At 53.9% G+C, this 24,251-nt stretch overlaps 2 protein-coding genes across 2 annotated transcripts in view; both read left to right on the forward strand.

Annotated features, from left to right (window-relative positions):
* IGSF21 (immunoglobin superfamily member 21) overlaps positions 1-15,584 on the forward strand; it is a 37,540-nt gene extending 21,956 nt beyond the window's left edge. Inside the window, exons 2-10 of the mRNA XM_084494826.1 lie at positions 813-925; positions 8,352-8,473; positions 12,071-12,189; positions 12,772-12,887; positions 13,102-13,552; positions 14,652-14,737; positions 14,900-15,092; positions 15,181-15,219; positions 15,341-15,584. Coding sequence (XP_084350952.1) covers positions 813-925; positions 8,352-8,473; positions 12,071-12,189; positions 12,772-12,887; positions 13,102-13,552; positions 14,652-14,737; positions 14,900-15,092; positions 15,181-15,219; positions 15,341-15,414 — 1,313 coding nt within the window. The 3' untranslated portion in view covers positions 15,415-15,584. The remainder of the gene's footprint in view (positions 1-812; positions 926-8,351; positions 8,474-12,070; positions 12,190-12,771; positions 12,888-13,101; positions 13,553-14,651; positions 14,738-14,899; positions 15,093-15,180; positions 15,220-15,340) is intronic.
* Positions 15,585-15,696: 112 nt separating this feature from the next.
* On the forward strand, positions 15,697-23,289 carry KLHDC7A (kelch domain containing 7A). The gene is made up of 3 exons (XM_084494825.1): positions 15,697-16,691; positions 17,361-18,926; positions 20,274-23,289. The coding sequence occupies exon 3, from the start codon at positions 20,295-20,297 to the stop codon at positions 22,617-22,619; it is 2,325 nt and encodes a 774-aa protein (XP_084350951.1). The 5' UTR covers positions 15,697-16,691; positions 17,361-18,926; positions 20,274-20,294; the 3' UTR covers positions 22,620-23,289.
* Positions 23,290-24,251: the final 962 nt, after the last annotated feature.

Raw genomic sequence — 24,251 nt, forward strand, 5'->3', positions numbered from 1 at the left:
CTGCCAAGGAGTTTCAGTTCCTGCACCACATCCTGCACCGCTCATGGTGATTTCCAAACCTGCTCCTTGTTTTCCCACCTGATACGAGCAGCTGTTCGAAAAAGTAAAATTAAATAAAAGGATTTTTGTGGTGGATTAGAGGCAGTTTCAGGATGCCCTGGTTGGAGATGATGTCAAATGATGCTAAATGAAGGCTCGGATCCACAGGGCTGTCAATCTGGCATTTTCCAGCAGCTGGAGGAAGTACAGGACAATAAAAATTAAATGTAGTCGCCTGCCCTTCTGACCCCGGCTGCTTCACACTCCCGCAATAGGTTTGCAGCAAATGGAGGGGAAGAAGCAAGATGGGGAAAGGGAATGGGGAGAAACCTGGCAGATGGAGCCATCTGTGCCAGCAAGCCATTCTCAGGGCTTGCACGGGGTCAGAGCTTTGTGCACGGGTCAGTGCCAGCCTCCAGGTCCGGGCTGGCTTCAGGCACATGTGGGCAGGTTGGGCTGTGGTGCAGAGCCGGGGAGAAAAGTGGCAAAAGGGTTGCCCCTTGTGTTTTGGTGCCTTAAGCTGGTAAATAAGGTCGAGAAGGTTTTTTTTTCCAGCTGGTACCTGTTTTGATGCATTGGGAGCAGCCAAAATGCCTCGCTGCAAGGGGCGAGGTGCCACGCAGGCAGGCTCACACATGAGGATGGAAGCAACGTCTGCTCCTCATTGCAGAGCTGTTCCTGCCCCAATACCACTTGAGCAAAGCTCTTTAACCCTTTGCTGCGTCCTTCCCCAGCAGCTCACGTCCTTTTTTCTCCCTTTTAATCTCTTCCAGCCTACCTGACGGTCAGCATTGAGCCGCTGCCGCCCGTGGTGGTGGGAGACGCCGTGACGCTGAAATGCAACTTCAAGACAGACGGGAAGATGCGGGAGATCGTCTGGTACCGGGTAAGCGGCGCCTGTCCCCTGCCCTTGGGGACAGGGACATGAAGCCAGCCGGCTGCTTCCCTCCTGCGTGACATAAGGTCAAGGCTGGATGACGGAGAGAAACCCAGCCAGCGTCTCTCTCGATGATGGGAATATCGATTCTGCTGCCGCCCCGCTGTCCTTGCACAAAAGCCAACGAGGCGGGCGGCTGGGCTCTGAAAAGCCAGGAGGGGAGGTGGAAAATGGCTTTGCAATCATCCCGAGGCTTTTTGGTGTGTTTCCTGGGTGGGTTCGGTGCTTGCTGGCTCAGTTCGGTGCCTGGGGTTGCTGCAGAGGGGCCGTGGTTGGGTTTCAGAGCTGGGGCTTGGATCAGCTCCACCGAGCAAAAAGGATTTTCAAGCTGAGGGGAAAATGCTGCACAATCAGGGGCGGTTTTCACACTGGGTGGGAAATGGTGCAAAATTGAGGGCGTTTGGTGCTCAGGGAATAGTCCTGGGCTTTTCCGTGCTGAGCCTCTCCATAAAGCTTTTCCCTTTCCTATCTCTGCCTGCTGTCCCTAAAACACCCACCCGGGGAGGATGCTGGTCTGTGGGTCTGTAGCATCAGCTTTTATATGGGGAGGGGGAATTTGGGCGCTGTAGTTTCCCCCTGCATCAGCATTACCCCATCTGCACCAAGCCTGCAGAAGCCTCCGATACAAAGGTCCAGGGCAATATTTTTGGCTTCCTCCAAGGGAATTGCAGGATACCAACCAACAGCAAGGAAAAAAAAAAAAAAAAGTGGGTTGAGCAGAGAAAAGTTAGAAGTTTTGCAGGAGATGAAGACTCAGCTCTTTGGTTTGCTCACAGAGGAGGCAAAGAAGCAGCTAATGGGGCTGGTGGTTTCAGATGAAAGGGCCGTCCTTCGCTGCAGGATGTTTTTTCTTGTTCCTACCGTGTTGTTTCTGCTCCCCAAATGATGAGTTTCTGTGCCTTAAAGCTCTTCTTCACAGCCAGCGAGGTTTATAAATAGGGAATGTTGCCTCTGTACTGATGTATATTCAGTTGCCTGCGCACGGTGTGCGTGTTTCCATTGAGTCCTGGCTGCTGTTTGCTATAAATACATGTGTTTAGGAGTGTAGGATGCATAATTGGAAAAAATATTGAATTACAAAGCAAAAACCGTCCCATCCCCCAAAATGCAACTTTCATCTCCCCCTCGTTTTGGGGAGGAAGAGGCTTTTTTGCATAGTGCCATCTCCACCAGGTTTTTGCTTCCCTTTTCCACTCGGTAATATTGGATTAACCCACTTTCTCGCGGGCTGGGGCTGGATTTGCCTAATCCCCCTGCGCGGAGGCACGCTCGAGCCCTCAACGAGGGGATGACGTGCTGGAGCAGCCAAGCAAACTGTGCTTGGGGAAGCCACGGAGAGAGTGGGAGGGAAAAAAATAACCCAGCTTTTATTTTTATCTCTGCAAATCCCCCTTTCTTCCAGGTTTTTTGCCTTCCTTGCCTATTTTCCCTCATTTCCCAGGGCGCTTGCTGCATTCAGAAAGTTGTGTTTTGTGTTTGTTTGTTTTTTTTACAGGAACATCTTCGAATTTACCAAATTTCTGTTTCTTGTACTAAAGGGCATGACACCAGGGCACATCACTTCTCCCTGTCCTGTAGCCAGAGCCTCAATGGGCATCACAATATGGGGGTAACAGCCCTGGACCCCCCGGCTGTTTTGGGGACACTGGGCATCGTGGCTGCCTGCTGCACCACCACTGCTTTGCAGCAGCAGCTCACCCCCCTCCTGATTTTGATGCTTTTTCCCCTTTCTCCCCTGTTTTGTCTCACAGACTTCTGCAGCTGCCCTAATCCCCATCCCTAATCTCCCTGTGCAGGAAGGTGACGGATGGTGATGGGCAAGCTGGGCTGGAGGTGCTGGGGCTGTGGAGTTATATTTACACCATTTGTAAATCATCCTGACAGTGCTTTTGTGCGTGGCACCGGAGCAGTCATGCAGGGCAGCACCGAGACTCGTGGGGGCTCTGGTTTGCCTCGTTTTATTTTAAAGGAAGCAGAAAGAGCTCGTCGACTTTAAGATGCAAAGCTTCTCCAGAGGTGTACGTGGCATGCATGGGGGGTGAGGCAAAAGCGGGGCAAACTCAATGGCAGCATCTTGGTGTAGAGCACTGGGGTGTGTGCATAGCCCCTGGGGGGGCATGCAGAAGGGGGTTTGACCCTCACCACAAGCTGCTACTCTGGGTTGATTGAAATGCAGAAGGCTGGAGGAGAACATATGGACTGTGGCACCTGGGATGAGCAAAGGACACAGCATGCAGGGGAAGGAGCATGGACCCAGGCAGCTTCTCCATGGAAAAACAGGAACATGTGCTGTCTGCAGAGGTGTTAATTAATATCCAAACTCCCCCCCTGTGTCCTCCACGGTGAATTTATCTCCAGAGGATGTGATTTGCCTGAGGACATGTGCAAACATGGGTTTGAACTCCTGGATGTAGTCTTGCACGTTAGGCGAGTGCCCAAAACCTTCGCAGGAGCCGAGGGTAGTGGCATCCTTGCAAACGAGCTTGTAATGAGTGCGGGAAGACACAGAGCTGTCAAGCTGTTAGCTGGCTCCAATCGCAGCTGTCTCGGGGGTCGCTCTCAAGACCTGATTAGTATGGTCACTGCCACGCTGCAGCAAGTGATGGGGAGGGAGAAAATTACTTTTTGCAGCAGTGCAGAGCTCTTAAAAAAAAAAAAAAAACACACAAAAAGGAGAGGGAGGGAAGTCCTCCGGGTCTGTGCTGGCTCTGCATGGGCATCTGTCAGCGCTGGGAAGCTGCTGAGCCTGTGCACACAGCTCGGGGCTTGGAGGAGGTGGCAATTGCAGAAAGGGCTTGGGCAGGTTTTTGGTGGCCCGGGCTGTGGACACAGTTTTTTTTTTTCTGGGAACATGCAGCATCCAACACAGGGGCAGCGGGGAGCCCTCAGGTCCAGTGCCAGTGGCTCTCCCTCACATCATTAGTTTGGTGCTCAGGCTAATTAGCAAGAAGGAGAATAACAGAGAGCCAGGGACCGGCATTGTGGTGCCCCTGCGCAGGCTTTGATCTCCGTAGCACCCATGGTGCACAGCTGTAGCACCCACAGTGCACAGGCATTGTTCCTCATGGCACACATCACAGACAGGCATTGCTCTCCGTAGCACCCACGGTGCACAGGTACTGCTCTCCTGGTGCACCCGTGGTGTATGGGCATTGCTGCCCGTAGCACCTGTGGTGCACAGACATTAATCCCCATAGCACCCCTGGTGCACAAGCATTGCTCCCCGCAGCACCCATGCACAGATATTTATTTCCATAGCACCCACTGGCAGGTGAGGGGCTGTGCGCTGTGACCCCATATCCCCCATCCCACCCTCGGGCCATTCTCCCCACCCTTAGGGACACCACCTCTTGCTTGTATCCCTTGCAGGGATTGCAGAGCGTTTTCCTCCACTGAGGGGCTCGTTGGGCTGTCCCCTACACCTCAAATGCTGTGCAGCTGCAACTGGCAAACCCCAGGTGCAAGGCAGGTGGTGGCCGATGCCTTCCAGATGTTGGCGGTGCTGCCTGATCGATGGTGACAACACGTGGTCCCCGCAGGGGCTTTCGCTGCCACTGCCCATTAGGAGCAGTGACATGTTGCAGCCCTGCGCCGGCGTCTCCTGGTGGCAGCGTTAAAGTCACAAAAGGCTCCAGGGGAGGGTGACGGCAGGGTGAGGGATGCTGCGGGGAAAGCCTGCAGCAAAAAGACTGCAAATCTGGGGGTGCTGTGCCCAAAGGAGCCGGGCTGGGGACACAAACCATCCACCAGCACCTCTTGCTCCTGCGAAGCATCTCCAACATCTTGCTGGCCAAAATGAAGCACAGTTTCCAAATTTTCCAGACGAACTGAGTTCCTGGCAGGTTGCATCTCTGATTTATAAGCCCGCTCCCATTTCAGGGTGAGCCGCTGGTTTTACAGCTGCAGAGAAATGCTCTGAAATACAAGCACGGCACTGATGTAGAGATCTTGGGGCAGTAACTGAGCGAGGGCTGACTCGTGCCATTCATCTCCATGCCGGCTGGGTCGTCTCCGCTGCCCGGAGATGATAATTTAAATGTCAGCATGGGTAACTATTTTAATTCCTCAAGCTCAGGCAAAGAGAGAAGGTCGCACGCAGCAGCGTGGTGTATTGAGAGCCACGTCTGCACTCTCAGTTATCACTCTGGCTTCGGGGAGCACCCCCACGCCTCCCAGAATTGCACGCACTCCTTCCACAGCAGGGGCCATGCACATCCAAGTGCACGTGTGGTTGAGCGGTGCTGGAGAGGCTACCAGCACCCATGCTCCCTTTTGGATGCATGGGAGAGGGGCAGTGGAGGTGAGTCGCAGTGCTCATTGTGGGATCAAACTATCCAGGTTTGGGCAAAAAAAGCTCAGCCACTCAGCTTCTCTGCCCCCGGTGGTGCTCTGAGCAAAAAAGCAAGGTGGAACTGAGGGGTGAGAGCTTGCCATGCTTGAGTGGTGCCCTGGGTACAAGCAGCACCTCCTATCCTTTTGCAACCCATCTTGTCCTCCAGAAGAGCTGCCTCCGTCCCCTCGGTCCCCCATCCATCACTCCCGCGTGCTTATCTAGCACCCCGACGAGTGGCTCCAGCAATATTAATGGTGCAAGTGTGTTTTGGGGGCAGCAAACAGCTGGGTCACCGGAGAGGTGAGAGCAAAAGGGGGAGAAGCAGGAGGGCCTGCATCCGCACCAGCGGGAAGGAGCAGGAGGTTAATGTCTCCCTGCACAGTGGCAATCGCTGGGTTTTTGTCAGGAATAAGATTTTTGCTGGGGTTTATAAATAATGCAGCAGGCAGCCTGCAGCATCAGGCTGAGCTCGGCTCCAGTGCCATAAATGCACCTTTTCCTCTCCCTTCACCCCTTTTCCTTCTGCAGTGATGCTTGCAGGGGGCACTTGGTGTTGGGGCATGCAATCTGGGGCAATCACCATCCAAAGCTGCCAAGTTACCATCCTTTTTCTCCCCAGCGAGAAGCCGGGTTGCTGCCGAACCCCCGGTAAATTCACCATCAACTTTCTGTGTAGCTCCTCTCTCAAAAAAACCCTGACCCTGGGGCGCAGATAAAAGGCTGTAAGTAGGTCTAATCCCTGGAGAGAGACTGTTTTGTGTGCGCCTTTTCAGAGGAGCCTGTTAGCTGCCTGTAATCCCTTGGGACCTGCCGGGCTGCAGCGCCTTCCCTCACTGGGCATCCTCAAGGGACCGGGTGGGGGAGGCATGGGGAGTGCCTCCAGCCACGCTCCTCTGGCCCCCTCCTTGGGTCTCTCTGGGTGCTTTCATGCAGTGCTTTGGCTCCTCTGCCTTTGCCCGCGTCTGGCCAGCTGTTCTGCTGGGAGGAGGAGGAATCCACGCCTCTTGCAAAGCCTGGGATTGCAAACTTCTCCGCAGCACACAGGTACCGCCGCTGCCACAGCGGGCTTTGCAAAGAGATTTTTGCAAAACCAGGAGCTGAAACCAAACCCTGGCACTCAGCGTCCCTCCTAGGGCAGTAACTGCACTTGAAAGCAGCCCAAAGGGAGAAAAATGCAATTTAAACACATGGAGTGTGGCATCCCGGCTGGTCCTGTGCCGTGCCACTATTGCATCTTACAGAAATAACCCCAGAAAACCCTCCCAGGTCTCACACCAAGAGCTATGGCACTTCTAGATGCAGCAGCAACAACATGTTTTCTCCTCCTTTGCCTGAACCTCCCCAAACCCAGCCCAGGGCGTATATAAAAGTCGGGGGGAATAGGATCTGTCCTTGAAAACTTCCCCTCATCTCCCAATGGACAGAGATTTATGGCTCTGATAATTCTTCGCGCGGCTCTTTATCCCATGTCCGTGCGAGTGTGTATTTTCTTTGTAATAAAAGCCTCAGTCTCGGCAAATAAATCTAAGGAGACAGTTTTACTGACAGCTTTTTTTCCCTCCTCTGTGCAATAAAAAAAGGGGAAGAAAAGATAAAATCTGGAGTGAAAGTTGAGTTTCTCCAAGCAGGGAGGAAAGTGCTGGGCAGGAGAGCCAAAAAATGCTCCTCTGCGGCTCTGTCACTCACTTCCCTTCTTCTGGGCCCAACACCAGTTTTGCTTCAAAAAGGACAATTTTTATCACCCTCCAATGTACTGATCTGAGCTGTTTCAGCTCCACACATCACCATCACCAATCTGCGTTGCTTTCTCCTGCTTTTTTCCTCTTTTCTATTTTCTTTTTCCTCTTTTCTCACAGTGGCTGGGAAGGTGAGGGGTGGGGAGGAATAAGTCAGAAGGTATTTCAGGGCTCGTGGAAGAGATGAATCCGCTCCAGTCCCCAAGAAAAGCCTTTTTCCAGTTAGAAATGTCAACCTGCAGTGGGTTTACTTGACAAGGTTTTGGTAGCAGTGGGCCATAGGGGTAAGAAGAATCCAGAAGCTGCCCCATGTAGGTAAGGGGCCTGCCGCTGGCTAGGTCTAAGCCAATAAGTGATGTTGTTTGTGCCTCTGTGAGAGCAGATTTAAGGAAGGGGAAAAAAAAACCTGCTGGAACAGCAGCTGGGAGAGAGGGAGGAGTGAGAAACATCCTTGCAGCCACCAAGGTTGGTGAAGAAGGAGGGCAGGAGAGATGCTCCAGGCTCTGGAGCTGAAGTTCCCCAGCGGCCCGTGGAGAGGCCCCTGGTGGAGCAGGCTGTCCCCCTGCACCCATGAGTCCCCCGTGGAGCAGATCTCCACACTGCAGCCCCCCTCTGGGTGGAGGAGCCCCCGGTGGAGCAGGTGGCTGTGGCCTGGAGGAGGCCGCGGCCTGTGGCTAGCCCCACAGGAGCAGGCCCCGGGCTGGAGCTGCAGCCATGGAGAGGAGCCCACGGGGAGCAGGGGGTGTAGGGGGAGCTGCTGCCTGTGGGCAGCCCACGCAGGATCAGTTTGGGAAGGATGGCATCCCATGGGAGGGACCCAACGGGGAGCAGGGCAGAGAGGGACCATGGAGGAGCAGCAGGTGATGAAGTGTTCTGCACTGACTGCAGCACACATTCCCCCGTTCCCCTGCGATGCTCAAGAGGAGGAGATGGAAGAGGGTGGATGGGGAGAAGGTGTTTTTGGTTTCTTTCCTTCATTTCTCACTTCTCTAGCTTGCTAGTAATAGGCAATAAATTTTACTAATCTCCCTACTCTGAGTCTGTTTTGCCTGTTACAATAATTGTTGAGCGATATTCCTGTCCTTATCTCAACCCTTGAGCTCTTTCCATTGTATTTTCTCCCCCTTCCCTTTGAGGAGGAGGAGTGAAAGAGCGACTGAGGTGGAGCTCAGCTGAGTGAAACCACCACCACACAACCCCAGGGAATGGCTGGAGCTGGTGATGTGATATCTGCCCCTGGTGCAGCAATAACCAGGCAGAAACGCAAGGTTTTTGCTTTCTCTCACAGTTGGATTTTTATTTGCAGGTCACCGATGGCGGCACCATCAAGCAGAAGATCTTCACCTTCGATGCCATGTTTTCCACCAATTTCTCGCACATGGAGAATTACAGGAAGAGAGAGGATCTGGTTTACCAGTCCACGGTGCGGTAAGTTGTCCTGATGCTGATGCCCTGCTCTAATGTCACCTCCTTCAATGTGCCAGCTGCTTTTTAAAGCCTTTCCTTTTTTTTTTTTTTTTAGAAATTTTACCCCAGTTTGGGGTGGTTGAGGGTATTAAATCAATACTCATCCTCTTTGGCCTTCCATGGGGATTTGTTGGCCTTGGTTGCTGTAATCAAGGGGTTTTGCTAATGAGAATAATTGCATGCGCTGAGAAATCACCTCTATTTTTGCTGTGTTTGCTGCACTGCAATCGCTACAAATAAATTATCATATTTTAATGCACTGTCACCAAATATCCAGGGTCTGTCCCCACAGTCTGCCTGTCCCTGGGGGAAAAAGACAACATTGGTGGAGAGTTCCAGAGGTGGACGTGAGCAGAGAAAATCAGGGCTGGAAAAAAAATAATATGTATATATAGCAGGCAGCATGAAAGCTCGTCTGCATTTCTTCCAAGTATGAAATCACTTGCAGGAGTGTCAGCTTTATTACTAATTACACACTTGCTTTATTGCTGGTGTTATAAAAACAAAACTGGAGCTTGAAAAAAGTGTCAGGGGGAGAGTTAATTTAAGCCAAAAAGGCTGGGGCGAAGTATTTATTTTCACATTTTTTTGTTTTTGTTTCCTTTTTAAATTAGAATTTGCTAATCGTATTTCAATGCTCGTTTTTCCCAGCGCTGGGTAATAAAGTTCCTGTGTATGATGGGGAAAATACAGTTGTTTCCTCGAGGCAACACAGTGCTTCGTGCCTGCAAACGTCCACAATATGGTTTGGAAAGGGCTTGACATGGTTCATCCCTTGGATGAGCATGCATGCCCAGCTGTGTGCAAGAATTATATTGGTTTTGATTTTTTCAATTTGAATTTTTTTCCTGATTTTTTTTTCTTTTTTTTTTTTTTTTTCTGTTACATTTGGAACTGTGTTTTGTCATAAGTAGGAGTAAGTGCACTAGATGGCTGCATGGGAATAAATGTGAATGTAGAGTGGAAAGTAAGCAGGAAAGAAGGGCTGGAGATGAGATGCTCAGAGGAGGCTCAGGAGATACTCAGAGGATGCTCAGGAGCTGCTCAAAGGATGCTCAGGAGATGCACAGGAGTTGCTCGGAGGGATGCTGAGGAAATGCTCAGAGGATGCTCAGGAGGTTCAGAGGATGATGCTCTGAGGTTGCTCGGGGGGATGTTCAAGGTGCTAAAGATGCAAGGAGGTTGCTCAGGGGATGTGGAGGAGATGCTCAGGGATGCTCAACAGGCTCGGAGGATGCTTAGAGGATGTCCAGGAGATGCTCAGAGCATGCTCAGGGGATGCTCCACTCCTCAAGTTTTGCTTCCCCACGTAGCACGGGCTGTGCTGAGCCGCTCAGTTGGTTGTTGTGCAAATTTCTGACATGACTAATTACTGTTGGAGGATGTTTCAGAGGCTTCGCTAATGGATTACATATTCCCAAATTTGACAACCTTGTTTTCCTGCTGTAAAACCAGCATTTCTGCCCAGCTCTGGATTTAACCACTGCTGTCCTGCAGGGCAGGGAGTTAAACCAGAGCAAAACATCCCTACACACGGAGCAAGACCCCGACCATGTGCGCATCCCATGAGCTGTCCCACGGGGGTGAGGATGTGCTGAAGTCACCTGCTTCTGGCCACATCGCACCTAACAGCCTGCTGTCTTTTTGGCTCAGAAACCTCCTTTTTTTTTTTTTTTCCCTCTCTCTCTCTCTCCACATATTGTAGAACTAATAGAATTTGTGAGCAGAAAATTTTGCTGCCCTAGGACCGAGCACTTAAAAGCATCGGTAATTGTTGGTGCAGCGCTTGCGAATTGTCCGAATTACCGTGCAGCCCAGGATGTTTGCACTGAAAGTATTTGCACTTGGTTGCCTTTTTCAGAGGAAAACAGCAACATGCCTCGTGCCCAGGGGGAAAGGAGCTGTTCCTCAGAGGGTATGAAAAGAGCCCATTTTCTGAATCATTGGCTTGATGCTTTTCGGGAGGGTCAATCCCTGCCTCTTTTTGCTTTAGTGGCTGCTTCAGCAGCCTGTGAAGTTGATTTTTGAGTGTGTTTAGTGGCATTTCAGTGGGTTTTGGTAGCCTCCATATGACTCCCTTTGCAGAGGGAGAGAGCTGGGGGGGATTTGCAGGCCTTATTGGAAGTTAACAGGAAATCTCCCTGGGGGATAAACAAGCCTCCTATTTGGGGTCTCCCTGCTGATGGCGAAAGCAGGGACTCAGTGACGTTTCCCAGGAGCAAACAGCAAAAAAGACATATGCAAAAACCCCAAAAAATCAGTTCAGGATTGAGAGAGGACAAGTGTCTTAAGGCTGTGGCTCTGCCACCAGCGTGGCATCGCTGCTTACCTACCAGCAGGCATCTGCACGGCTTCCCAGCCTGGCTGCACGATGCAATGGGGCAGCCCTGGAGCTTTGTAGGGCTGGAGCCCTTCTCTCTTGGACCACAGCTGCAGAAACCTCAGCATGACCCAATCAGGACCGTTTCGCACCCAAATCCCCTTGCAACCTTGAAGGGCTCATCCACTGCAGCGAGAAGCAGACGCTGTGACGGGGCAGCCCAGCTGCAGCCTCTCCGTCTCAGCAGAGCCCAAAATCACCCCGACCGCTTCTCCCTTTCCTCTTCCCCGCTAACAAAGCGCGCGTGCGTGGGTAATTAGAGGCTGCAACAGATGGCGGAGGCTTAGTTGAGAGCGACGCGTCCATTAAAAGGCGCTGCCAAGCGACTGCTCGCGTCGGCGGGGCTTGTTTGCGCTAGCAGGGCTTTCGCACGGCGAGGAGGCGTGGGAAGACAGCCAGGGGCTTTCGGCAAGGAGCCACCGAATTTTGCTTGCCGCCGTGTTTCCCCCTTAGCTGGGGAAGCCCCGCAAGGTGCACACCTGAGTGCTGAGGGAAATCCTTTTTTAGGGATAGAAAATATTTTTTAATTTTTTTCCTTTTTTTTTTTTTTTTTGGAAAGCTGGGGGCAGCCAGATGATGTTTTGGCATGGCTATGACTCTGGGAGGATGCTTGGTGGCTATATCCTAATTTCCGTGGCTGGGCAGCTCCTTTGCAGTCGGCTGGAGCATTTCCACCTCAACTGCATTCCCACATCTCTTCCTCTCCTGTGTTTTTCTTTAAATACGTATAAAAATCTAGATACCATATAGATCAAAGCATGCCCTGCACAGGAACACGTTTGCTCAGAGTTTGTGCTTTTGATACTTTTTATTCGCCGTTCTTTTCTACAGCTGGAAGGGGGGTCTGTAGGATCCGAGCCTTTAACGTCGGCGTTTCACGGGCGTTTAATGTCCGCAGTTTGCAGGTTTTTGCTCTCAGCGGTGCCTTTACCTCCTGTGTGCTTCTCCTTTCACGAATGCCATTACTTACCCTCCTGAGGAGCTGTCAGTGCCGGTAAACTCCAGCTGCTAAACCGCATTACACAGCTCGCTCCTGAAGCCTTTGCAGTTATTAATAGTTTATTGATCCACGGCTCATTGCTGCTGAAAAGCAACACCCTTAGTGGGATGCTCCCTCCTGCCGTGGACGGGGTCAGCCAGGGTGGAGGCTGGCAGTGAGTCCCCTCTCTCCTCCCCAGCCTGCCCGAGGTTCGCATTTCGGACAACGGCCCCTACGAGTGTCACGTGGGGATTTATGACCGAGCCACGCGGGAGAAAGTGGTCCTGGCATCTGGTAACATATTCCTCAACGTGATGGGTGAGTGCAGCTCTGCTGCTGCTGCTGCTGCTGCGAGGGTGGTGGTGATGTGATGATGATGGCGAGGATCATAGAAACACAGAATCATTAAGGTTGGAAGCGACCTCCAAGATCACCTGGTCCAACCATCCCCCTACCACTGTATCACCCACTAAAACATGTCCCTAAACACCACATCCAACCTTTCCTTGAACACCCCCAGAAACGGTGACTCCACCACCTCCCTGGGCAGCCCATTCCATGATGATGCTGTGATGGCGATGACGGTGTGGTGGTGATGACGATGTGATGGTGGTGACCATGTGTCCGTGATGGCAATGTGATGATGATAAGTGATGATGATGATGATAAGTGGTGGGCGAGTGAGCACCCAGCTGCCAGGTGAGGATGGAGGGGAACCATTGCAAGGTCTATGACCGATCCTGAAACCATCACCGAGGCATTTTAGTGATGGAGCAAGGGGCGACCTCCAGCTGACAGCTTCCCAGTTTACAACCCCAGGGATTTTCGGGGGGCTGGGGGGTGATGTTGGGGCTGGGGGGGGCACTGTGCTCACGCCCCAGCTCTGCATCCCTGACGCAGCTCCGCCGACGTCCATCTCGGTGATCGCCGCCGACACGCCAGCGCCCTTCAGCCGCTACCAGGCGCAGAACTTCACCTTGGTGTGCGTGGTGTCTGGCGGCAAGCCCGCCCCGCTGGTGAGCCCATCATCTTTATTTTAAATATATATCTTTTTCATATATATGTAACAGATGTAATAGATCTGGAGGCAAAGCAGGGCACCTACCTGCCTGTTCGCCCCGTTGCATCCTTCTGCAGAGCCCTGGGTTCCAACCCCATGCGCTGCTGCCCAAGGGACAAGGGGCTGGCGGTGTCCCCGTGCGCTCACCATCCCTTCTGTCCCCTCCTCAGGTGTACTTCAAGCGCGATGGGGAGCCCATCGAGGCCACCCCGCTGCCAGAGCCACCGGCCGCAGCGGGGAGCTGGGCACCACGCAACCTCCTGCATCGTGACCTGGATGACACCAAGGTGCCCAAATCGCTGGCAGCGGCCGACGGGGATGCGGGGGGTGGGCAGCCCCCCAACACTGCCGAGCCCCCCCGGGGGCTGGCGGCCGAGCGGGGCCCCGCCACTGAAGCCATCCCCGAAACCGTGGTGAGCCGGGAGTTCCCGCGCTGGGTGCACGTGGCGGAGCCCATCTACTATTTCCGCCACACTCACGCGCCCGTGAGCGACGGCACGGTGGAGGCGCGGGCCACCCTCACCTGGACCCTCAACCCCCAAATCGACAATGAGGCGCTCTTCAGCTGCGAGGTGAAGCACCCGGCGCTCTCCATGCCCATGCAGTCGGAGGTGACGCTCGGTAAGGGCAGTGGCCGTGTTTGGAGGGGGTCTCTTGGCTTTTTTTGGGGGGGGCAGGCAGGGTGATTTATTGCAATTTTGCTTTTTTTTCTCTTTTTTTAAATTTTTTTTTCATTTACAGCCTTTTTTTTTGCATTGGGCATTTTTGCTTTTTGCATTTATTGCTTTCCTCCACTTAGTCAGTTTTGCATTTCTTGCATTTTATATTTGTGTGTGTTTTTTTTGGACTTTTTGCTTTTTTTACATTTCTTGCTTGCTAACTGGGAGCCCTCCCACCAACCTCCTCACCTTCATTAAGGACCCCAGACTGCATGTAACAATTCAGAAATAGATGAAAACTCCTGCACTGGGCATCATCCTGCCCTGCACACAAGTCCAGGACTGGCTTCAGCCCCTGCAGCTCCAATACCTGTAATGGCAAAGCTCGCCCCACACTGGTCAGGATCAGTTCCTCACCCCTTAAGATGCCTCCAGCCTGTGTGTCCCATCACCTCCATCAACGCAGAGGTTTTGGGACTGACACAGCAGGTCTCCCATTAACCCCTTCATCATATATAAATAGTATGGTAAATATATATATATGTCTATATCCCGAATATGAGCTGGCCACCCAAAAAAAGGCAATACGGAGGTGATGCTGTGCAATACAGAGGGTGGGGACTGGCGGACTGGTCTCTCCCCAACACCAAAGTCATCAAGGTGAGCCCTGGCTTTAGGCACAGGTACAGCCATGAGCCCCTTCCCCAGCCCCAAGGCTGGCATGGGGAGAGGAGGGGGTTCCCCTCTTTGTAGGGCTGTGCTTGGCATTTCATGCCCTTGGAGCTTTATGACTGTCTCCCCAAAACTACCTCATCCTGGGGACACTTCCCTGAGGTGCCCACCTCTAGAACCCTTGCATCAAACCAGCCCACCCCTGTTTTGGCTGGGAAGTACATCCTTGGCCAACAATACAGCCATCTATCAAGCCTGCTGGCCAGCCTGCAGTCTGTCCATCCAGCATCCAGCCTTCAGCCTCCTCACATCCCCTGCCATTCAGCAAACCCTCGTTAACCCCAGCCGAGGGCTGACGCCCCTTTTCTCCCTGTCCTTTTTTGTTGCAGTCGCTCCCAAGGGCCCGAAGATCACCATGACCCCAACGAGAGCCCGCGTTGGAGACACCGTTCGCATCTTGGTGCAGGGCTTCCAGGTCAGTGTCCCCATGCAGTGATGCCGTCCCCCATCCCCATGGGGTCACGGGGTCCCTGCATCCACACCAGCGCTTCAAGGGTGTGCTATGGCCACCAAGCTGGGACAGGGGTGGCCTTGGCTCAAGGGTCACGGTCCCCACGCTGGTGTCCCCTGCGTGCAGAACGAAGTCTTCCCCGAGCCCCTCTTCACGTGGACCCGTGTGGGGAGCCGACTCCTGGACGGCAGCGCCGAACACGCCGGGAAGGAGCTGGTGCTGGAGCGGGTACCGGCCGAGCTCAACGGCTCCATGTACCGCTGCACCGCGCAGAACCCCCTGGGCTCCACCGACACCCACACCCGCCTCATCGTCTTCGGTATGGCACCACTGCATCAACCCCTCCCTGCATGCCCACACCCTCCCAGTCCCTCCTAACCCACCTCTCTGCTGCTTCTCTCCATTAGAAAACCCAAATATCCCCCGCGGAACAGAGGACTCCAACGGTGAGTGGTGGCCAGAGGAGGGGGAACCCAAAACCAAGAGGTGCTGGTCCTGTCCCACTTTGAAGCCGAATATCAATTTGTGGCTCTGTAAACTCTCCTTCCCTTTTCTCCCCCTGCCTAGGTTCAGTTACCGGCCACCGCAGCTTCAGACTAGTTTTGGCGCTCACCCTAACAGTGATCCTGGAGCTAACGTGAAGCTTCACTCGTCTCTTCCTCCTCCTCTTCCTCTGTACGGCTCCACCCGGCATTTACACCTCTGTCAATCGGTTATCTCTCTCTCTCTCCTATGTTATTTACAGTCTCGGTCTCTTTCTGTCTGTGTCTTGGCTTTCTCAGACAATTTAATTAAAAGGAAAAAAAAAATCTGCCCTGGTAGAAGGCTGCACTGAATGTTTTGCCTCCTGTAGGGTAGAGGCTGGGAACTTGGTGAGTGTCCAGGGACTGCCTGGGATACCCAGAACCTTACCTTGGGGCACCCAGGACCTCACCTTGGGGTGCCCAGAACCACCTTGGGGCTCCCAGGACCTTGCATTGGGGTACCCAGGACCACCTTGGGGTACCCAGGGACTGTGCAAGGTGTGATTGGTTGGGGGGGGAACACACAAAGCTTTCTGGTGCAACAAATGCAAGGGCCCAATTTCCCTTGGAAAAGCAGCAGGGAACATCTCTCTCCCGCATTTACACCATCCCCAGTGCACAGCCTGGCTGGCAGAAAGGAGGGTCCTGAGCCTACCGCATTACTGACGCACTGAGCTGCTCCAGGTCTCAGCTCCAGGGTGAGTCCGAAAAAGCCAGCCCCGTGCTCCACACCACCCTCCCAACACCAAAGCAGCACCACGCAGGCGTTCGCTGCCCTGCGTTTTCCTCCGGGAACCATTAATCCTAGAGGATTAGCCAGCAGCCATGCGGTGCTTCAGCTTTCCAAAGCCCTGTACTAGTGCTAAGCATTATTACTATTATTACTATTATGATTAATTATTATTAAGCAGATTCACTTCCTACCACTCACTGTTGCCAGTGATTTCCAAACCTCCAAGGAGCTGAATAAACACACAGCGGCTCAGGAGTTTCTTCTGATGCGCAAAATCACCCAGCATTGTAATTTGGGCTGGAAGCAACACAGGGACAGGCTCGCTCCAGAGCCCCCGGCTGGCTGGGATTTAGAAGGATTAGTGACTCCACTTCCATCCTGAAGCAAGGGAATCTGAGCATCCGAATCCTTTCGGGTGAGGAAGAGTGCCGGCTGCCTTGATCCCCAGACCTCCGAAACAGCTGTCCCACGGCGACACAGGACACAGCCCCAAAGGCTTTTGCTGCTCTAAACATGTCCTCTCCCTAGGTGAGATGGGAGCCTTTATATTTTTGGGAAATCTTCGTTATTATTTGCTTTTACTCCCTCACGGTGGACCAGGCAGCAGAGCCCCAGCAGAGCGGATGTTCCTCACCAGGCCGGAGATGCACCAACCCCATTTGTGCTCCAGGGCCCGCATCCAAAAGTGATTAAACACCCATTATGCCTGCTCTCTATGAAAACGGGGATTTACAGACACCCAAACCTCTGTTTAAATGCAAATGTGGCATTTTAGCTTGGAACCGTGGACATGATGAGCATTAGGGAGGCATCACGCCCTCCACAGCACCATCTCAGGAGTAATGTGACCTCTGGGAAAGGACCGATGAACTGGGGGGCTCGGCATCCCACATCCCAAATCCACCCCTCCATCTGGGACTCTGCTCTTCCCCTGGTGATGCTGGCACAACTGTGGCAGAATGTCTAGCACCATGCAGAAAAGGATGGAGGTTTGGACCCTCTCATCACCAGGACAGCCCAAGCGATGACCGGGGGTACACATGAGCCTCTCATTTGGGGCAGAGGTGCCGCCTGCTTTCACGATACCCCACCGAGCACAGGAGCAGCTCTTGGTCCAGACTCAACAGCCAGATGAGCAGAGACGATGGACACAGAGTGGTGTCACCCCACCAGAGAACCCCCCCGTGCGATGTGGACACGCAGCCTGGACCCTGCTGTCACCTCCTGCCCCCCCGATCCTTCACCTGCTGCCTTCCTGCAGGGAATTACAGAGACAATCAACTAAATCCCTGTCCCGTCCCACCCCCCTCGCCCCCCACCACACCCCCAGTTCTTTGAGGACCTGGCAGTGAATAATGCAGGAGGCTGCAGGGATATGGAGCTGCTCTGCTTGGTTCATTATTGATGAGAGATGACAGATCCTCCGCTGACAATCTGCCTAAGAGATATGATTAGCTTGTAAAAAATTAATCGCACTTCTTAGGGATGACGCGAGCTGAAAACCCCAAGGAACGGCGTTATCGATGTTCCCTAATTTCAGGGGACTTTGAAAAGGTTTTAGCAAAATTTGGAGGCAGCAATTACATTCAATTAGAATCACAAGTGCCAAGACATCACTGCCGCTCGCAGTGACCGTGTCCCCTGCTCCAGTGCAATCCCTGCACAGTGCTCGGCCTTTCCAAGCCCCGTAAAAACCCGCTGGCGATCAGAAAAAAAATCCACAGCCTTCCCAACACCCCTCCATGCCCAAGGCTGGGCTTTTGGCAGTGCAGCCCTACATCTCAAGGGTGTACATCCAACTCTGGGAAGCCCCCAGCCTTTGGGGATATTGGATGGGGACACGAGGGCAGGGATACAGAGACTCACCAGGGACTGGAAATACTGGAGGGAGCGGCAGCGGGCTTTGCTTGGTGCTTCCCCTGCCTCCATCCCATCGTTACCAGGCCCCGTTACTTGCCTAGGTTCACAGGGCTGCTGACAAACTCATGCATAATTCATACAGCCCCGCACAAGAAGCCCTCTATGCAGAGCTCGGTGCTGATTAAAAACCACGGCAGCAAAAGATGAAAAGCCCCCAGGGACACGGAGCATACAGGTGGCCAGACCCTGCACAGTGCATGCTGCCAATTAGCCAAGCCCCCAGAGGTCTGCCCAGCCTCATGCCACATGCCACCCTGACCCCAGCAGCTTTAGATTTTGGGTCCCTGGAGCAATTTGGCACTAGAGGGGGCCATTGGGTGTTTTTTGACAGGTCTTGCTTTGGCCCTGGGCTAGAGCTTGAGGTGCAAGTGGGATGCATCAATGCGAGCACCCGCTCTGCACCAAGGTGTGGCTCTTTATCCAAATATCCTCCTTCCCCTGACCTTGTCTTTGCTGCCTTTCCCAGCACAAGGTGATACCTTCCCAAATGCGCCCCCACCCCAAAAAGGGGTGCCAACGTCTGGGATGCACACAGGGGTCCCCACCAGCCAAGCCAGCACCCAGCACCCCTTCCTGGGATCTGGTCCAGCAGCACCTCTCTGGTTTGCTTCCACCCTCTTCCTATAACTATTGTGCTGTTTGTCATGGGGTCCTCCACTGGCTGCACACAAAGACACAACAGCCCCCAAACCAAAGCCCCGCACAAAGGCGAGCAGTGCTGCAAAACGCTGTCAGCTTCTGAGCAAAGAAACCCAGGTGCCAGCAAGCAAAAGATCCCAGCAGAGCCTGTTCCCCACTTTCTCACGTAAGAGACTGACACCATTATACCCTGTGCCCACACCTCACATGGGAAGTTGTTTTAGCATCACCAGGCCTTGTTTCTCCAGCAAATCCCATCGGGTCAAGACCAAGCCAGCAGGGAGTGAAGCCCTGCATACAAGCAGAAGAACAGCAGCAGCCACATTTTGGCTGTTTGGTGGTTTTTGTTTGTTTGTTTGTTCGTTTTTTTTTTTTTGGGGGGGGGGGTTGTTTTTTGTTTGTTTTGCATTCAGAAGAGCTCGTGGTCTCCTCTCCCTCTCATTCCCCAGCTCAGCCTCTGGGCTGCGCAGCCCTCGCAGGGCCTTGTTCCTTTGCACATCTCTCAGCATGCAGAACCGCTCCCCAGGGGGAAAGGAAATTAATTTTTTCCCTTTGAATTCAGCCTGCTCAGCAGAGGCTGCTGTAGGATGCCATTCCCAGGACGGCCCCAAGCCCCCTCCTTTTCTCCCCTTCCCTCCACCCCCACCATGGTACAGGCGTGGGCACCTGGGGACGTCAAGCAAGCGTAATTCCCCAAAATCTTCAGAATTCAGATGGAAACTGGTCACATTCCTGATTTCTTGTCAGGGGGAGAAGGAAGCAGACCTGACATTGGCTGGCATCCTCCGTACCTGAGTTTCCACCACCACCACTGCCATCCCCACGTGCATCGCGAGGAGCCCCAACGCGGTGATGCCTCACTTCAAAGTGATGGCTCCCACCTCTCCAATTCCTTCCCCTCCTGATTTTTTTCCCTCATTCCAATGATTTTGTTTGTTTTCCGGGGTTCATCCTCCTTCCCCACCCCCACCCCCCAGCCTGCAGTTTCACTCCTGCCTCCCCTGTAGCTTCTTTTGCAGGAGTTTCCCCTTCCCCAAGCCCGCAGCTCCTCTCCCGATGGCTCCGCATTCACCCGCTGCTTCCAGGCTCACCACCAACAGAGCTCGGTGCCTTTAGGGACACTTCCCATCACCCTTCGTTAGCGAGCATGCTGCACGCAAAGCCTGCCAAATTAGTCACTCAGTGGCGCAAAGCAGCTGCTCGGTGTCAGACCAAAGGTCTGCCTGGCACCAGGCTGCCTTCTCCCTCCCTTCTGTGCTCAGGTTCCTCCTGGTTTCACCCATCCAGGGGGGAAAGCCGGGAAGAAGGACCTTCCCTGGACCAAGCAAAGTGTTTTCCCCTTCCAGTGCCTGGCAGGTATTAAATAGCAAAAACCAACAGAGCAGGGTGGTGTCCCCGGGCTGCTCAGAGGAGTTACCTTCCCTCTTGTCGCCTTAGTGCTTCCGCAAGCTTCTCTCTGAGCCTCTCTGTTTGCCAGGCTAATAAAGCCAGCTCTGTGTCACCAGCTCCCTGCTGGCTGCGCTCGAGCCCAGCCCAGCCCACCTTACTCAAACATATAAAGCTTACATGCCAGCTCCTGCCAGCCAGCCTGCTCAAAGTCACCTTGCCCCAAACTCCCGGCTGAGCGTGTTCCTGCTCTGCTGGGGGCTCGGCAATCATTAATCGGATTCTCTGCATTCCCCAGCGCCTGCCCTGGTATGGAAAAATGAGCCAGCGGGTAACCGTGCCCTGGCAGTCCGACATGCAGCTGGCCGGCAAGCTGGTCCTCTCCGCCGCTGCACTGCTCCTGCTGACTTTGGCGTACAGGTTTTACAAATCCCGCTCGGCCCCCAGCAGCCCCGGAGGCAGCACCTTGGCAGCCGATGCTTGCGGAGAGACGGAGAGAAGGGAAAACACTGCCCAAGATGGGGAGGTGGTGGCAAGTCTGCGGCGCAGGCAGGTTTTTGGTGGTGGGGCTTGGCAAGGTGGTGGCGATGCCCAAGTGAGTGCCTTGGAGCCGCGGCAAGTGCTGGCCCGAAGAGATCGATGTCTGCCAGTGGGCAAGGAGGAGGAAAGAGGGGAGCCGGGAGGCAGTGGGGACCTGGCTGAAATGCTGAGTGGGGAGGAGGGCAGAGGGCATGGACAAGGCGTGATCAGCCCATGCACTGGGCTTTCCACCCAGATGGGGGATGATGGAGGTGCCCAAAGCACCGAGCAGGATTTGGCCATCGGGGGCATGAGCCAGGAGGGGAGCAGGGGAGTGATCCAGACCCACAGTGTCACCTCAGACCTTGGGCTAATGATAACAGCGAGCAACAAGAGGTCGGACACTTCCTACTCTTTCTCCTCATTTGCGAAGATCCAGGTGGAAGAGAACTACATCACCGAGAGGAATGCGAAGGATGGGGCCAGACAGCTGGCCCCTGGCCTCAAAGGCAAAGTGTATGACTACTACATCCAGTCCATCTCCCAGACGGTGTCAAAGAAAAGGTCTCTTCCCTATACCCCTCTGGGAGAAGCCCTGATCTGCAACTCAGAGTATGTCAATGAAGAGCTGCAGAACTTGGAGCAGGCCAACAAGGAGCTGCAAAGCTTGGAGAAGGTCACTGAGGAGCTGCAGAGCTTGGAGAAGGTCACTGAGGAGCTGCAGAGCTTGGAGCACATCAGTGAGGAGCTGCAGAGCCCTGTCACCCCAGAACCTGAGACCAAGAGCCAGCAACCAACCGTGGCAATGCAGGACCCCATCACTTCTCCCATAGTCCCATCACCTGTGGGGAGCTTGGAGATTGCCACCAAGCCCCCAGCTCCCACTCGCAGCCTCAGCCGCAAGAACAGCGTCATCCAGATTGCTGAGAACCCCCAGCTCCAGCTTCCCATGGAGGGCTTTGGTGCACCACTGCCGGCCAACACACCACCAGCAAGCCCCCGGCTGGAGCTGGTGGCTGGCGCCAACTTCTTCCAAATGTCACCCCCTGCCCCGGACACCCTCCTGGATCTGGGGAACTGCTACGAGGTCCTCTGCATGGCCAAGGTGGAGAAGCTCAGCCACCTCCAGGAGGCTGCCTACAAGGTCATGAGCGACAACTACCTGCAGGTGCTGAGGACGCCCTCCATCTATGGCCGCCTCAACGCCAGGGAGCGGGAGCTCATCCTCCAGCGGAGGATGAAGGGGAAGATGTGTGTCACCGTGGCAGACATCAGCACGCAGGACCCTGACCTCCACGCCAGCCGGCTCTGCTACTACGATGACGGAGGGGACCGCTGGTATCACCTCTGCCACATGCCACCGGAGGCGGTCTCCCAAGGGTGTGCCATGTGTAGCATGTTCAACTACCTCTTCGTGGTGGCTGGCTGTGAGGGCTCAGGCCGTGCACAGAGACCTTCCAACCGTGTCTTCTGCTACGACCCCTTGACCAACATCTGGAGGGAGATCTGCCCCTTGAACCAAGCGCGGCCGCACTGCAAGCTGGTGGCCCTGGACGGCTGTCTCTATGCCATCGGTGGGGAGTGCCTCTACACAGTGGAGCGATACGACCCCCGCCAGGACCGCTGGACCTTCACCGCCCCCCTGCCCCACGACACCTTCGCCGTGGCCCACACGGCCACGGTGTGCGACGGGGAGATCTACGTGACAGGGGGCACCTTGCGCTACGTGCTGCTGCGTTATGCTGCCCGCAGGGACAGCTGGATCGTCAGCCCGGCCGGCGGCAGCAAGGACAGGACAGCTGAGATGGTGAGCACCAACGGCTTCATCTACCGCTTCGACCTCAACCGCAGCATGGGCATCGGCGTCTACCGCTGCGGTGCCAAGGCCAAGCTGTGGTACGAGTGTGCCACCCACCCCATGCCCTACCCATCCTGCTTCCAGTGCGCTGTGGTCGGCGGCTTGGTCCACTGCATCGGCCGGCGCTTCCATCTCCGATTCTTGGCCGACCACATCTCACCACGCTTCGGGACCAAGGAGCTGCAGCCCTTTCCCTCGCCCCGTGGCAGCCTCCTCCCTGCTGTCCTGGTGCTGCCACAGGGAGGGATGGAGCAGGTGCAGGTTTGAAGCATCCATGCTGAGGTCTCGAGCAGCTTGGACCTGATGGGATGGTGAAAGCCAGGTAGCAGAAGCCACCAGCAAGCATTTACCTCCCAAGTGCTGTTGATGCTGTTGGACCAACGCTATCAGGGCAACGTCACCCGTAGCCACCATGACAGCATCCTGCCAATCCCTGTAAGTGGGAAGGGAGAAGACAGATTGCACTTAGACACGAGCAAACCCAGCCTTGAGGACACAAGGAAGAGCAAAGCCGGAGCTGGGTGGACTCATTTGTTTGCAGGTATTTAAACACAGGTGTGCTTCCTCAAATACAAACAAACCCAGGCTCACTGCAGGCTGTGTACTGCCCCGTAAGTAGCTGCTTTGCAGGCACCAGGTGTTTAACATTGACCTGGACACCGAATGCACAGTGGGGGTTTAGGGTGTAGAAGTACAACAGAGAGGTTTGGTCCCCATTGGCATCAAGCTGTCATTGATCCTCACCCCAGGGCAGGAGGCTGGGGACCAAAGCATCCCCAGAAGGTATTTCCTACCCTTGCCTTGTTACCCATTACCTTATCCTCAGCCTGGAATAATATATAGATAGATATTTACATGCACACAATTTAAATAGACACTGTAGATTTATAGACAGCTGGTCTTAAATAACATTAAAGCAAACATTTGGTAAAATTAACCACAGGCTACTGTTGTGCATTGTTTAGAACCTAATGGGAACAAAGAGGCCGGTGCATGTTTTACATTGCTAATTACTACACAAGCAACATCTCCAGGGAGGAACCCAAAAGCAAACCAGAGCCCTCGCTGCGAGCAGCTAGTTCAGCATCTGGGCCTCTCATCCCCTTTTCCTGGGGTTTTATCGACCTCACTCCAATTACACCCCAGTGTCCTGCCAAAAGCCCACTTTGGGTAATTGCATTTTCTTCCCATAGCTGCTTGAGCCGTTAGAGAAATGGCTCATCATCCGTCACGTTCATCGCTCTGCACCACTGCTGCATGCTCTCAGGCCCAGACGGACAAAAGCTGCTTCCGGACAGACAAACCGCTCCCATCCCCACATCCTTGATCAAGCACGAATTCCGTAATGCGTGTGAAGCACTTAAAGATGAGGGATAGTGCTGGGCTGGCCTACGGGGGCTGCTTTTTATGCCCTGCTGCTGATTGCAGCTTACATTAATGTTCTTTCAGAGTGCATTTTCTGGGTGCGAACAAGGAAGCATTCTTAATTTGTTTGTTTTTTCTCCCAAGGATTGTTGCTGCCTCATTGCATTCCCTCCCTTTGCCATCGTGGTAATTAGGGCACAGGACTTGCCACGGTCATTCATGGGTTTTAAGGCCACGTATTCCGGAATAGTTTCAGACCTGGTACCAAAAGCCATTAATCCACAGCTCAAAGTCAACAACCCCACAGAATGTATTGCTTCTTTCCACACAGGCAAATGGCCTCAAAGGGCTTCCCACAATGGTTGGTGGCATCGATGGGGACCTTCTCACCCATGTTAGGAGACCTTGGGAGGAAGCAAAGCCATGCTAATTAACCCTACCTCTGCACTTTTTTCATTAGCCCACACCATATAGCACAATTTTCTGGTGGTGGAGGGCGATGATGCACCTCTCCCCTAAAATCTGTCATGGTCC

This window comes from Aythya ferina (assembly GCF_964211825.1).
Source record: "Aythya ferina genome assembly, chromosome: 21".
Lineage (NCBI taxonomy): Eukaryota > Metazoa > Chordata > Aves > Anseriformes > Anatidae > Aythya > Aythya ferina.

What these genes read in the sequence shown, in the direction of transcription:
- KLHDC7A (XM_084494825.1), top strand. Translation starts at nt 20,295, where the DNA reads ATGAGCCAGCGGGTAACCGTGCCCTGGCAGTCCGACATGCAGCTGGCC.